This window comes from Mytilus trossulus, chromosome 1 (assembly GCF_036588685.1).
Source record: "Mytilus trossulus isolate FHL-02 chromosome 1, PNRI_Mtr1.1.1.hap1, whole genome shotgun sequence".
Classification (NCBI taxonomy): domain Eukaryota; kingdom Metazoa; phylum Mollusca; class Bivalvia; order Mytilida; family Mytilidae; genus Mytilus; species Mytilus trossulus.
Window position 1 is genome coordinate 91,927,613 of NC_086373.1, and position 16,426 is coordinate 91,944,038.

Genomic DNA, 16,426 nt, shown 5'->3' on the forward strand with positions numbered 1-16,426 from the left:
GTGAATAATCAAAGTTTATTGGTTTTTTAGGACAATCCAAACGTAGTAAATGTCCTTCAATCCCGTAGAGTATCGGATTTTTCCATCTTTTTTAGCAGTTAGATTTTGCTTGTGCATTAATCATTTATGATATTGGTACATAGGTGACTTTTATCTATAAATAGTCGAATCTTCTGGAGTTTCGTAAAGAACAACGTTAAACGATATATACTACTTCATGACCTCATGTGTGTGGTAAAATTTGTTGATTGATGCACGTGGCTTTTCTAGTAAATGATTTAATCTACAAAGCGAGAGCACTTTCCATTTTCATCAGTTAAGAGTCGACTAGCCCTTTTTGAAAGGCTAATGCTTGTTCGACCCATTGCAGTCAGAATGTACAGTAGCATTTTGCCAAATAAATAATATTATTAATCATTTTATTTATTTTCAGATTTGTGGACCACAAGTAAGGGGAAACTGCTTATGTAATAGCTGTGTATTTATATGAACTTTTAACGATATTTAAAAGTATACTTATATTTACAATAAAATGTTCGCTTTTTCTGCAAGTGGCGTCTCCCATGTAAGAGTTTATGGTTATTTGATAATTATTTTATGCTCGTTTGAGTTAAAGAATTAGAATTTAGATGCTTGAATTCCGAGTAATTTATAATCTTTTCTTTTGAACATTTGAATCATTGAAAATTCAGTATCTTACGTAATAGCTCAGGATTATGATAAAGAAGATCTGGAATTCCAGTAACCACATCTCCCAAAGTCTGTCTTCGTATCCTGTGGTGGTTCCAGGAATGTTTAACCTCTTCTAATTCCGTTCTTATCAAACTAAGGTAGCAGAACTGCACTAGACATCTATAAAAATATGATAAAAAAATAATCAGCATTCAAATGTACCATGAATGCATATACCGAGTTACCGGATCTTTATGGATTTATAGTACTTAGAAGAACCATATTTTGTGTCGTTTACAATGCATAGAAAGTTGGACATATGCTTACAAATATATTATCAAAAACCGCATCAGTGTATTTTTGTCACGACTGCTTTGAACTAGTTACAACAAAATTAAAGGCAAAGTTTGGCAACTCATGTGAACTTTCATATGGTTCAAGACATCACGTGGAATCCAAAATTAGACAAGGTGCAATTTCTCAACAATTGCTATCATTTTTCATTTTTTAAGGCCCATCTAGAGCCCGTCTGCGAGTGCGGGTTTTCTCGTTGTGTTGGCGGTTCATTGGTGGTTGTTGGCTGTTGTCTGCTCATTTGTCGGGTTGTTGTCAATTCGCAATTACAAATGCCTTCACGTCATGTATACATTTGAGGGACAATTTGTTTTCGAGTATCTACACTATCTTCATTTTTAAAAGGTGCACCTCGACATTTTCTTTTAAATTGAATTTATATTTGTTAATGAATTTAGGCTTCTCAGACTTTTTATACGTACTTGTGTAGCTTACTTCCTACCACAAAATTTCCTTCCGCCTGAAGTTTCTGCAAAAACAAGAAATGGGTGGAAAAATCAAGGTTAACTATATTCATCATGATTTCTAACGAAAGTATGCATATCTCATAATATGTTTGCGCTAAACTACTTCCTGGTTCCTTATCGGAACAAAAAATAACACTACCCTTACACCTACTCATTTTCATTTCGCCCACTATTAAATTTTTTTATCTCAGACATGAACCAACGACAGCGACTAAACCACAGGCCATTTGATTATGACAGGATCATTAAAAACGTGGCGGTTATTTTTGATCATTGACTTCTTCATTTCACTCCTCCGCAAAATAAGATATTGTAGAAAAATAATATACAGCTGCACCACGAGCGCATGATACGCCCGTCGTCTTATGAAAAAAATACCATAATAAATGTTTTTGGAATAACACAGATGTTGAACAGGAAGTCATGCAAAGTATATCCTGACTCATTCCTTTATTCCTCTTATATTAAGAGATCAGTAGAAAGCTTAATTAAGAGACAGAAGGGAAAAAATAAAAAATAAACTTAACCAAAAAGCTCAATAAAAATACAATAACTAAATTAAAATAAAGAATCGTCACAAGGTATACAGATCTTTAGATTCATATAAGTCACAAGTGTGTGAAGTTTTATGCAATGATCTTAAATAGTTTCTGAGATACAATGCGACATATATTATGAAACCTCCTCCCTTTTTAAATAAAAAAAAAAAACTCAACATTTTGAATCATCACTAAAAAGAATATAGATCTTTAGATTAATTTAACTAAGAAGCGTGTCAAGTTTTAACGCCGGACAGTTGTATACCATAAAACGTCCCGTCAAAAATGTTGACAGGCTTATAAAAACCGAACACAGTATAGGGTTGTGCATTCGCTACAAGATCGCCTTTAACATGTTCACCATACAATAGCCTTAAATGATAGTTTTTACCATACACAAGTCGATAAAAAACGGCAAGCTTACACATATAAAGGATAGGAGTCACAGTCGAGAATTAGTCAATGGTTTTTACTCGAGTATGCTCAATGAATGTGCGTAATTTTTTTTAGGAATGGCATATATCTTTTAGAATATGCAAATATGTCTGCAGCTTATTTCATACTAGTCCCATATTAAAGATATAGCTAAACTAAGAGTGATCTTAAGGAAATCTTTATCTTTTCGAAGAGAGTTCGGTTCTGGTAAACACTGATAAAATTATCTTCACTTACGTATTTGCCAATTTGTTTTTAATGATTGAACTATATTTACCTTGAAATGGTTTATCCATCGGTCTGTGCATTTTGATCTTAGAGTTCCCCACCATCTTTCAATTCTCTAAATTAGACGTGTTAATAATTATTGTCTTAATATTAAAATCGAGCATGTAGTGAGTTTAAGAATTATGCTTACTTCTGAAATTCTATTGTTCAGGCGGGAGTAATTATCAAACGTCAAACCGGCGGTATGGTTTTCTTTCCCCAGTTAGATTCTTTTTAGTAATTCGACACTATCAGTCAAATATAGTTTTTCAAATTTAACATTTAAGAGGTATGCAGAAAATTTGTATTCAGAATAAAATTACATACCCCCTAATCACCACCACCAGTTAAATGGTCGTTCCCTAAGATTTAATGCGATTTTGCATGCTAATAAATTTACAAAAAGTGTAACCAGTTTGACAGAGGACAAACACTTACTTGGTTGTGTGTTGATTTTCCATACACAAACGAGTTGTCCGCCATGGAATCATTATTGTTTTCTCTGAGCATATTCTGCATAGCAGCAACTGTCACATTTTCAGTGCCTGTGTCAATACATTGTAGTTTTATTTTGTTTAATACTAACTCAATGTAGAATCCGGTTTTATACTAGTAAAACAAATCACATATATAATTAAATGAATAAATACGAAATCAAGCAATTATGTAGGAAAGAGTATTTTTTTTGCTCGTAAAGCTAGATCCTTTCCACATGATACTTCTTTCTAGAATATTTTAGTACCGTAATAAAAGTGTTTTTATCCATTTTGTTTTGAATTCATAATAAAAATAACAATTGTATGTCGATAAATTATTTGACGCATTAAACTTAGTAAGAAAAAACAAAAACTATTTTGGAAGTTGCCTGAATGGCTACTAGACAACACAAATTACCTGCATCTGCACGTACAATATGTGGACAAGCTGGAAAAAAAATGCTTACAATTACAATGTTGAATTTAGAAATGAGCTTCATAATATTAGATGTGTTTTAATCATCTCTAATGAGGGAAATAGCATGGGTATACTCATAAAAGAGGGGTGATGGTAAATAAATCTTGCCATCAAAACTTATACTGTTGCTCATTTTTGAAATAGGTAGGTCCGAAGTACCAACGGTGTACCTTGTAAGCCGAAATTTTATTTTAAAAGTTATTTTTCAGGGCACCTCTATACCACCTTATTTGTGAAAATCTAGACACTGATTATAAATATCAATTTAGTACGTTCATTCTCTATCAACTGTCTATATCTTGCTTAATAAGGGAAATTTGAAGCACACAGATTATTTCTCTTGTGTGTAAAATACAAGTAATTGAAAACATGGAACAGACGGTATGCTGATTTTAAAGACTATCTTATGACCATAACCAATCGGACATCATGGTATTGATACTTATCAGCCATTAAATAGCAAAAGCAACACTTAACGTAATGTATTACCCCACGTGTTGACTAGATTGTTTATAACTTCACCTAGACTGGTTAACAGTTTAAAATAAACAACCAGTAAAAATAGAATGTCACCTTCACGAATTTTTTACTCCATATGACATGGTTACTTTTCTCAATGGCAATCCGGATTTTTATTTACATAATTAGATACAGATTATAAATAAAAGTATGAACATTAAATTCCGAATGTAATATTTATCATATATCGTTAATATCATTGAAAACTATGTAAAATTATTACCGACTACAACATAAAGCATTTCGGTATAAACAACAGTAACATCTAGAGATCAAGATATTTACAAATACAAACCTGACCGTTCTTCAACACTCTGCAGAAAACATGCAGCTATTTGCTTTGGTTGCTTGTTGGTTACACCAGCTTTAAGCCAAATCATGTATCGTGAAAAACTGAAAGGAGTATAGAATTTGAACAATACGACATGAAGAAGAGTTTCATTGTCCAGTCGCTCTGAGGTTTATTTTCTAATATTTATATTATGTAAGAAAATTATTTTGATATGTCAAATTATCTGTAGGCGTACTTTTTTGCACAAACTTAGTAAATGTACAGTTTTAATAAACAAATTGAATGTTTTGCAGTTTAAATTATTTAATATTTTTCTGCAATTTTAGTACATTTACCATTATTCATAAGGGATAAAACAACCAATTGTATAACTGTACATCCAAACTTTTCATCAAACAATCAAAATCTTGCAAATGAACATGTGTTACATTTGTATATTTTAAAAAGACATGTGTCAACTGCTATTCATACAAACACATAGGTAAAACTATTATCACACATACCCATCAATGCATCCAGTGATACATATTCCAAATGGTGACAATTTATCGTATTGGTCTGAAAATGTTAATTAAAAATAAGGATTCTACAAAGCATTTTGTAAAATTTCACATACAAATTAATTCTAGTATTCATGCAGTTTCAATATCTTATAATTTCCGGAACAAAATGTAAAGACTTTGCACAAGACATAATACAAATGAATATCTTGCATCTCAAAATGCAGGAAACAAATGTGTACGAAGTGAAAATCATATCCTGACGGCAATATGAAGTAAGTATTAGATGTTGATTAAACTAAGAATTAAATACGGGAAAATCTATCCCGCTCCACCCGCCCGAACACCAAACAATCGTTCCAAACAGGAAGCAGTCAATAAGTATGATTGTTATTGACATTTATAAATAATCATTTGTCTCACTGAACGCTTGTTCATAGGGGAGAGATCCGTTTGCGCCAAAAATGCATCCTTTTGCGCCACAACTTTTTTTCTCAAATGCTACGTTTGCGCCACATGTTTTAAAATTAGAAGGTATCATTTGCGCCAAAAATAAAACATACGATTGCGCCAGTTAAAAGAAAAAATACTTCCTTACTCTTTTATTCAGACTTGGAACCCGGCAGTGTAACACGGCACATGTTTCCTTTTCTGAAACATATGTTTTTCTTACTGCTGCTGCATGGGTACTTCCCAATTTAAAGTATGTAGTAGCTTTTAACTTCTTTTTATTGTCCAAAAACACAAACATTAAAATGAAATCCATAAAATAGTTAATATTAGTTCATAATAATAAAAAAGTCCATACGCATGGTGGGAACGTTGAAGCTCTGTGTCATCAAAATATGTGGCTAAAACATAAAGAGCAAACACTTCTATTTCATATATTCTCTTCAGAAACTCGTCTTTATGGTGAAATATCTCCTAACATGTGATATCTTTTGAGGCAAAAATAAGAATATAGATATAGTAATCATTAATATTTATGATAGCTATATGTACAGGTAAATTGGCGCAAATGAGTTCCAAATATTGGCGCAATTGATACATTTTGAAAATAAAATTTGGCGCAAATGATACCCCTGAAAAACAGTAATTGGCGCAAAAGGACTGCTGCCGTTCATAGTGTGTCTGTCTTTTTGTTTGTGTGTAAGATTATGTAAGTTGGAACATTATGCAACATATTAGAAACATACCTAAATGCCAGATCCAATTGGGTCCTAAAATATTTGATATCATATGTAAATATAAAGTGATTCAATTTCAAGGTTTAACCCATCTTCGCTAGCCAAGGGTTATGATCCACTCTCGCTCTCTTCACGCGGGAGTGGATCGTAACCCTTGGCTAGCGAAGATGGGTTTAACCACAGTCGCTTGAATTTTAGTGATAATATTATATGTATAACAAAAATACTGTTTTATGCCAAGATATGTATCATTAAAGTTCAAGCGAATGTAGTTTAACTAACAATCTTAGCAAAAGTCCAGGCGAAATTTTATGTAAAAAAACAGATTTTTTTCTCACAATATGCGTCTTTTTTAAGTATCTGTAGATAAATGCGATTTTCAACAGCGCCAATGCATGTAAAACAAATGATCCTTTATTGAGCAAGCTCACATACCAACCTGGCAAATTACATTTTTGCTCATTTTTACAAGTACAGTAGGTGAAAAAATAAAATTCACAAAAACATCTATGAATAGTTATTAGTTATGCATTTTAAGAAAAAAAAATGTTTATTCATTATTTTTTTATTATATATTAAATCGAATTCTATTATGATGAGAAATCTCGTAATTATAGCTTAAGATATAAATGTAACCTACATGCATTTAAGAGCAAATATCTAAGAATCAACTGTATCATTTTTCCTTATTTCATCGAAAAATGATCGATTTAGTAAATATTTTTGTCAGAATTAAAAATTCTGAGTTCAAAAGTCTATCCTAAATTGAGGTAAATTATATGGCCGACCAAATACCGTTTCATCCCTAACTTCACTGAAGAGACATTTATTGTCGAAATCCGGATCTGGTGTACAAATATTTTGCACCTCATGTTTGTACATGGTATAACATATTTGCCGCAAGTGTATTGTTTTCTGTGTTGTTGCATCTTGCGATCAATTTATTTAGCAATCGCCAATGGCATTCAGCAGGGGTTTAGAACATGAGTTGTTCGACCAGTTAGTCAACTGCGTTTTGTTAAAATGTACCTTTTTTCTTTTTTTGGTCTTAAAGAAAAAATAGATTTACTAAAAGTATCACATATAAACCTAACATTTTAAGGATCCCCGACCATGAGGTCAATGTCAGTTAAATCTTGCCAGACAAACATGTAGACCTTACAATTATTCCTTACCGTACACCAAATATAGTTGACCTATTGATTAAAGTTCATTAAAACCAGACCGCAAAAACACAAACATATAGAATCATGAAAATGAGGTCAAGGTCAAATTATACCGGCTAGATCGACATGTACACTTTACAAGCATGGAATTGCCCATACACAGTGACATTCTGCTTAAAAAAAGATCAAAAGACAAATTTCAGATACGTTAACAAAAAACTGTATCCTTTGAATAGCTTCCAAACATTTTTTTTAATAAAATTTTCAACGTTTTTTATTTAGACTCCACTCTCCAATCTAAATTAAAATTCATAATGATAATGCAGGATAGGAGACTGTATCAATTACCTTTGCTTATATAACAGCGTCGCTTTAACTTGTTACCCTTCCTGTTAGCAGTGCCAATGGGATCTAAGATTCTTACAATACTTCTGACAAGGCTCCTATATGTTTTTGATACAGAAGAAAAAAGAATCATCATTCTAAACGGACAAGCAAAACTTTACAAAGAATGTAATGCAACTGTTCGTGAAACGTGTCCACTTAATATGCTTAATGTGAACTATATAAGATAACTATACTGTTTTTAATTGTTATTTGGATGGAGAGTTGTCTCATTGGCACTCACACCACATCTTCCTTTATCTATATATACTAGTATATATCATTTGTTTAATTATACGTTTTGTTAATATATTTCATAAGTACATATATGAGAAGTGAGTTCCTCCAAGATGCATGGTGTAATGTGGAATGGCAATGTCTGTTTGAAAAGTGATTTTTTTTGTTTGATAAAATATACAACCCTACTTCTCACATTCATATGACTCATTCAACAAGTCAAGTTGTCGCTTATGCATTAGAAAAATAGTGATCTACGTTTGTTTTCATGATTGCTAAAACGTGAAACTCGTTTTTCCCTTTGAACTTCGCTTTCTTTTTGGTTATGAAAAATATAACTTATTCTATTCCTAAGCAACGAGAAAAGTAAATCATAACCTCAATTTAGTCAAATGAGAGATTTATCGCAAGTCAACAAAAGCAAAATGTGATAACTACACAACCGTCTTGTGCGTCTCATGTTTAATATCAATGTATTGCCAATGATGTGCGATGATAACTAAAAGAACAAACTACGAATATAAGAATATTTCAGTCATAAACACTCAAATAGATAAATAGTAAACGAAGTAGTCTAAGATTACCGTCTGACAACAAAGCCATAATTGACTTTCAAACGATGATGCATGTCTGCAATGCTGATATCCTCTTTCAAACCCATTTCCCTCTGCAATTTAAACAAATAATAACATAATTAAATATCAGTGAGATAATACGTGTGTAAGCTAAATTTTGTTATCAAACTATACAAAATAATGCCCCGCACTACACCCTATATTATAACAAAGTCAATTTAAGACTTTCTTTGTCTGAAAGACACAATTGATGTCCTGTAGATGGAAAGTGCAATTCTAAAATAACTTTAACATTTAACCGCTTGTACCACCAAAATTACAAAGTTCAATTCACTCCTTAAAGAGCAAATATTTATAAAAAATCAAATCTCTGACGACACGCACACCTTCAACATGTGTTCAAACAGTCAACAAAGTGAAAACGTCCTAGCAGTTTTTATAAGGCTTTTTTTTTTAAATTTGCACAACATTTTAAGACATGCGTACTGAATTTTTCAATTTTTCAGATTGACCCATCAAGTTAAAATGTCGATTGCGGAAGCACAATACTGCAACTCTTATCTAAAACAAAATCGTACAGGCATACCTCAATAGTAGATAACACAATATCAAAATCTGTCAACTTTGAAACTCCTCTTCTATTGTTAAGTCCTAACCTTGGTAACACCTTTCTTTTCAGATATTCATATCTTGAAAATAAAGAAAGCCTTACACAATCAATAAGTATAACTCTTATGAAGCATTTCAGGGTTTTTTTCTTTCTTTGACTTATAAGTGTCTTTGCAAAAGCAATCAAGTTTATAACCCAGGTCGGAATATTAGAATTTATCATTTGTGCTATTGAAACGGTTTAAAATCATGTGCAAAACATTTAAGAATTGAATGCTTCTTTTTGTAATTTTATTGGGGTGTAAAAGCGTTGACCGAAGTACATTTTGTATGAAGCGAGGAAGCGGTCAACGCTTTTACAACCCTATAAAGTTACAAAAAGAAGCATTCAATACTTATAATTACATTTTTTAGCTACATGTAGGATCATGAAAACACGATTTTTATCCAGTTTTATTTAATTCACCTGTGCACTTTATTGTGGGACCTCGTGTCATCATGCATGATAAATGTTATTGTCTCATGCAATTGTTTACGGAATAACATGTGATGTGCTGTTAGCCAATCAGAATAACGTATTATAATGAAACATACATCTAATGTAATTATTCGAAAAAAAATCGAAATATTCAGGTTCATACTTGTTAATAAAAGAGAAATGAGATCTATACATTCTTTTTGGGGAGAAAAGTTTCAATTACTGTTCAGAGTGTTTCTCTGGTGGTTTTTTTTTTGTATTTACGTTAGACTATTTGTAAAACAACCACGTGTATCATTTAATTGATGAATGAATTAGGATCGATCGTACTCATAACTTACTCTGAAAGATGACATTGAAAGAACACTATTGGTAAGGTGCAGTATAAGTTAACATTTTTTAGTGAATAATGATGGGGAAACAAAGCCTAATAATAGTATATAATATTGTCATCTTGGAAACAACAAACTGTTGTTACACATATCTTGGTTACACTGACTAAGATAACCAGTATGATTGCTTATAAAGCATGTGTTTTAGCAGGCACATCTCTTCGGCAATTTAAAAGAAAAACGGAAAACAAAAGTCACTATCATTTTGCTGGGGGTAAAAGACAAAAATACAGTGCATTGAAGAAAAAATACTATTTTGTTTAATTTTTTGTTAACTTTTTTTACTACAAAATCGACTATACTACTCATATTATTATTTTCTGTCATGGACATGTACACATATTGCTTCACATAGTTGAATAATGTTTTTGATTCGCGAATATTAATGGTTTAGTTGCGTCCGGGTGTTATTTCCAACGGATGCCTAACCAATCAGATAGCAAGATTGTAGCTTCAAAAAAAATAATAATGTTACCTACTTCATAGGAACAGCATGTCGCTGGTTTAAAAGATGACAAATTATTGTGTGTGTATATCCGATTCTATGGTAATGTCGTATAACTGCTTCAATATCTAAAATAAAAATTAAAAAAAAAAAGATATGACATGATGTATGCTAGCACGACATATATTTCGAAATGTAGTTATCATTATCCTAGATATATATATATGTGATTTAGTGTAAATGTAATTTAATGACAAACTATTTTTGTTATTTATGTGCGTTACATGGTCTTCTATGCAAAGTTATCCAATTAAGGGTGTTACCACCTCTCGTTTTTGAAATTTTTTCCAGCTTTTCAGAATCCTGTGATTTTATCATAATGTTGCCATCAAAATAATGTGTCCGCTAACCCCAACTTTTCTTTTCATAATTTCGTTACATATAGTTTAAAAAGCCATATTTGAAATTCTTGATGTTTTCAATAGTTATTGCAACAACAAGAAACGGCCGATGTTAAAGGTATGAAAAATCTAAAGGGAAACATCTTCCGCCAGATTTTCAATTGCTTATATAGGTTAGCGGCAATAAGTGAAATAAGACTTTTAAAAGTTTGTACTAGACAATAAGCTAACGCCTACGTAGGCATTACTTGAAGTAATTAAGACTGTTTCCTGAAATCTGATGATGAATGTTCAACCTATTTCCGAACATAATTTTAAGCAATAAGTGAACTTTAGTATCTATGTATATTCGGTGACATATTCTTGATATAAAGTAGTTATATACATATACCAAAGATCTTTAAGTTTTAGTATTTTTCGTATTCAAAACAGAAATCAATACGTTTTATGAAATTACAAAAAGATAAAACCAGTGCAAATAGTTGGGATTAAATAGTTGACACAACGAGTCACCACGTAGTTTTCTGACACAGAATGAATGTGGTCTTAAAAAAAAAAAAAATTAAAATTCGACATTTACCTATTATGATCCATTATCCAAAATCTAAATACATGGTAAGATTTAGCATATCATAGAAACCAAAGAATTCAATTTTTGATAAAATCAAATAATATTTATTTTAGACCCTTTATACATCAATGTGGACCAATTTGATCATCTGGGCCAAATATTGAAAATCTAAATACATTGTTAGATTCAGCATATTGAAGAACCCCATATATTAATTTTTTGTTGAAATCAAACAAAGTTTAATTTTGGACCCCGATTTGGACCAACTTGAAAACTCGGCCCAAAATAAAAAATCAAAGTACATGTTTAGATTCAGCATATCACAGAACCCCAAGAATTCATTTTTTTTTTAATAAAACTAAGTTTAATTTTGGACCCTTTAGACCTTAATGTTAACCAATTGGAAAACAGGACCAAATATTAAGAATCTAAATACACGGTTAGATTCGGCATATCAAAGAACCCCAACGATTCATTTTTTGATGAAATCAAACAAATTTCAATTGTTTTTGGACTCTTTTGGCCTCTTATTCCTACAATGTAAATCGTTGGGACCAAAAATCCCAAAATCAATCCCAACCTTCCTATTGTGGTTATAAACGTTGTGTGAAATTTCATAGACTTCTATTGACTTATACTATAAAGATATGGTGCAAAAAACAAGAAAAAATGCTTATTTGGGACTTTTTTTGCCCCTTATTCCTAAACTGTTGGGACCAAAACTCCCTAAATCAATCCCAAGCTCTCTTTTGTGGTCATAAAATTTATGTTAATATTTGAGTTAGACTCGTGACCACGTTTACTAGTGGCAGGTACTTTTCTACCTGCTTTTCGATGAGGCCACATCAAAGAAGAAGTGTATGAAATAAACGAAAACAGCAAAGGACACAGTCAAAAATTATTTCTTAATTCTTTACCTTCAGTGACGATCCGTGCCATAGTGTATGACAAAGTAGAGCACCAATGTGTCCCGTCTTTCTCAAAAACCGGAATCGTTAAAGGAGTACTTTAAATGACTTAAATCTGGAAAAAAGTATAACGTTCTTAAACTATTGAAAAATGCAATTTGAAGAATATTTATTTGTTGTAAAAAAAATCCTTTAAGTATCGACTCATGGTGTTTATACTAATCCTACTATCCTTTAGTTTATTGAATGTTATTTGCATTATTATACCTCATCGTTAAATTATGTTGTGTGTGTGTGTGTGTGTGTGTATTTTCTGTACTGTTTTTATACAGATTTCTCCAGAAAGCACAAGCATGTTAAGTTTATAAATATAAGCCCATTGATTCATACCACATTGTCAGCTCCACAATGACACATGTTAAACAATCCAAACGAAAAAACAACTGCATAAATTATGTACAAAGTAATTAAACACAGCCACAAAATACAACCAGTGATGGTCTTAGAACACGTCTTAGTCCTAAGTCGGGTTAACGAAAGTCTCCTAAAATAAGATACGTCCTAAATTTGGTCCAAAAGTTAGGATATACAATTAGGTGTCTTAGGATAGTCCTAAAGATTACATAGTCCTTAAACGTTAATAAAAACAACAAATATGGCATAAACTCAATACTAAAAATACTAATACAATATTAAACTATCATTAGATAAAATTAATAAAAAAAATCGTTTAATGTTTGTTAAGGATTATGTACCCTTGTGTTGCTTCAATGCTAAACATATTGAAATTTTATAGAAAATCCACAGCCTTTATCCTTGTTCTATCATATTTGGCAATTTGATGACCAATAGATATAGGATTATTGCATGCAGTGCTAGCATTGATTTCCTTAAAACAAGTTTATTCATGTAGTCATTGGTTAGAACAAATACAAATATGGACCAAATCAAGTACACCTTTTAGGGTGCCGGCCGGCTCGACTTTATAGTTACTCTGCACCAGGTATTTTGGAATTTACAGGTTGGATAGAACTTTTTGTAAAAAATAAACACTAGCACATCATAGAAAAGCAAGGGAGTAATCTATATTTCAAATTTTATAACAAAAATCTCTTAATTAAAGGCTGTGGATTTTCTATAAAAATCTTGGTTTATTTGCCACAAAGTACTCTTTTTCTATTAAATGCAATGCAACAGTAAGTAATAATGCTTTGCATCAAGTTTCCCCCTAGTATAAATTATGTTCAAAATGGTTTGTCTCTATTATTCATTTTATCTGCAGTTTTGATACAATTGATGTTTGAAAAATTCGTACAAAAATTGCTGCAGAAGGGTACATAAACCTTAAAGATTTAATTGTATTATAATATGTTTTCCCGTGCTGCCTTTTTTGAATCCTTTAAACAATACTTTCAGCATGAGCAACATATTTCAAAAAATTCAAATATGGGAAAAAGTTTACTTCTTTTTTTACCTAATTCTGATTCGATACATGTAATGAAATCGAGTGGACCTAAGGAAAAAACTAGTTTATGTACTAAAATTGCAGCACGAATATCACAAAGTTTTGTGACCATTTACTTTTGTTTTCGTATTAAATTCATTTATACCTTTTATCGTATTTAATAACGTATTTATTAGTATTCCGTAAAAACTTTAACTTTTATTTTGCGTTAATTGTTTTCTATATAAGAGTCACAGGTATTTGGGGCATGGACCCCCCTTTTTTGTACCTCACTAAAAAAAATATTGTTTATTGGTTTTTTTTATTTATTTACAATATTCTACAATGTATAAACATATATCAAGTCTCAACAATCCATTGCTAGTCGATTACAATATTTTTTTTACTATCCATACGTGCCCAAGTGAAAAAAGAAGGTCGAAGGTAATTACCTTCTTCTTTTTTCACTTGGGCACGTATGGATAGTAAAAAAAATATTGTGTGAAATACCTGTGATAAGAGTCATCCTCCCTCTCTTTACATATAGGTTCTAAAATACAATTCAATCTATGTCATACAAATCTCTACATATATTTCCAATTAAATAAATGTGTTAGGATGGTCCTAGGACCATCGTAGTTAGGACGGTCCTAAGACAGCTTTGTTTTACATCCTAAGACATGTCTCAGACACGTCCTAAGAACATCCTAAATAATGTCCTAAGACCTATCTTAGGACTAGCCTGGGGTCCTGGCTAATCTTGGCGACGCGCAGCTAGATATCGGGCCGGGATACCAGGCTATCTTAGGACATATCCTAGGATACTTTCATTGACACGGACCCTGGGGCCTGTTTATCGAAGCTCTCTTAGGATTAGGACGTGTCCTAAGACCAACTTAGGACACATCTTAGTCCTAAATGGGTTTATCAAACATGTCACAACTTAGGAAAATCCTAGGAATTGTCCTAACTTTAGGATACCAATTTAGGTGTCTTAAGATGGTCATAGGATGGTTCTAACTTTATGATACATTCGAATTTCGTCTTTTGTTCATTTTCACGCGTATTATTTTTAAAGCAGTAGTAAAAATAGTTGGAATTCTCCGTAATGATATAAATAATGCACGAGATTTACATTTGAACTGTAAAAGAATGAAAATGTGACACTCCGAATTCAACTCACCCAAAAATATGTTATGATTTTTACGTATTATATATCTTGTTTACAGGTAGTTTGTTATTTTTTTATTTTTGTGTCATACAGTTTAAATGTACAATTATTTTACAAATAACATTTATTACCTTTAATTCAAAACTACATATTAGTTATTAGATTCTAATTAACCATATTTGAAATAAAATTATTGATAAAATACATGTATGATATCAAAATTATTTTTTTTCATATTCGGAATGTATTTTCTTTTCCACCAATACTTAAGACATCAGTTAGGACGTCCTAGCTAAGATATTCCTAAGATAGCTTCGATGTGCATGCTGAGACGTGTCGTAAGTCGGTCCTAACTTCATCCTAACTTCTGTCCTAAGAAATTCTTAGGACCGATCTTAGGACAGTTCCGATAAACAGGCCCCTGGTTCCTGACTTTTTTTTTTTAAATAATTAACTTTTTATAAACATATCTAGCGGAAATTGTCATTTAGTATCATGCACTTTCTTGTAGCTAAATCTTTGTGTCAAGAATAGAATAAATAAGACAATTCTAGCTCTATTCAGTTCAGCTTTGAACAATGAAATAGTTCATATTTAAATATCAATTAATTTATTATTGATTTTATTATCTACTGAATAAAGCATTTGACATAGTTATATTTTCAAGTAGGAATAATCATCGGAATATGCATCCATAAATTATCTGTTATACATTTAATCTGGAAATATTCAGCAATAGTTAAACTTAACCCTGTAATAGTTCCCATATTAGATATTTTTAACGCTTACCTTCTTCGAAGTTGACCGCAGTACTGTATTTACACGTATTTCTTATGAGTCTCTTTCTAAAATTTATTATTTTCTCGGATAAATTGCACAGGTGTCAATCAGTTTAAGTGCAGTCACTATCATTGATACACATACGTATTTTTTCACAGCCAGTCATGTGACTTTGTCATATGATAAGCATGTAAAGCTTAAATGCTTCCGACTGAAAAGATAAAATTAATTTGTATCCTCTTAAGAAACCATGATTGACAGTTATTTTCGTGGAAAATATAACAATTGCTAAACTTGTCGACTGGTTCTGCTACTAACTAAATGCATTATAAAACAGCAAAAGAAAAACAAACTCCGCACTAAAAAAAGAATATCTGAATTAATATGCATATGGAGCATGTTATCAAAATTGTACTGTCAATAAACCGTAAAAAATATCGATAAATATTCGTGTTTCATATCGTCGGGTTGCAGAAAAGGACCGCCCTCCCCCCACCAAAAAAAAAAAATTAAAAAAAATAATAAAATAAGTCCCGTCTAAATTATTTGAGATTAATGAAATACTAAAAAAAAAATATTAGAGGTAAGAATAAAATGGTCAAATTCATAAATAATGAGAAGAAGAAAGGCGATTGAAATAAATAAAAATATTCATATAAAACATAGCTTGTGTTTTCCA

At 31.4% G+C, this 16,426-nt stretch overlaps 1 protein-coding gene across 1 annotated transcript; it reads right to left on the reverse strand.

Moving 5' to 3' along the window:
* Positions 1–677: 677 nt before the first annotated feature.
* LOC134704793 (uncharacterized) lies at positions 678–16,223 on the reverse strand. The gene is made up of 14 exons (XM_063563582.1): positions 15,757–16,223; positions 12,362–12,467; positions 10,507–10,600; positions 9,135–9,237; positions 8,558–8,640; positions 7,701–7,795; positions 6,196–6,219; positions 5,003–5,057; positions 4,503–4,600; positions 3,629–3,658; positions 3,173–3,279; positions 2,745–2,810; positions 1,449–1,495; positions 678–852 (listed from the first exon to the last, which is right to left on the reverse strand). Exons 2-14 carry the CDS (start codon positions 12,381–12,383, stop codon positions 678–680), a joined length of 999 nt encoding a protein of 332 aa, XP_063419652.1. The 5' UTR covers positions 12,384–12,467; positions 15,757–16,223.
* Between the last annotated feature and the right edge of the window lie 203 nt (positions 16,224–16,426).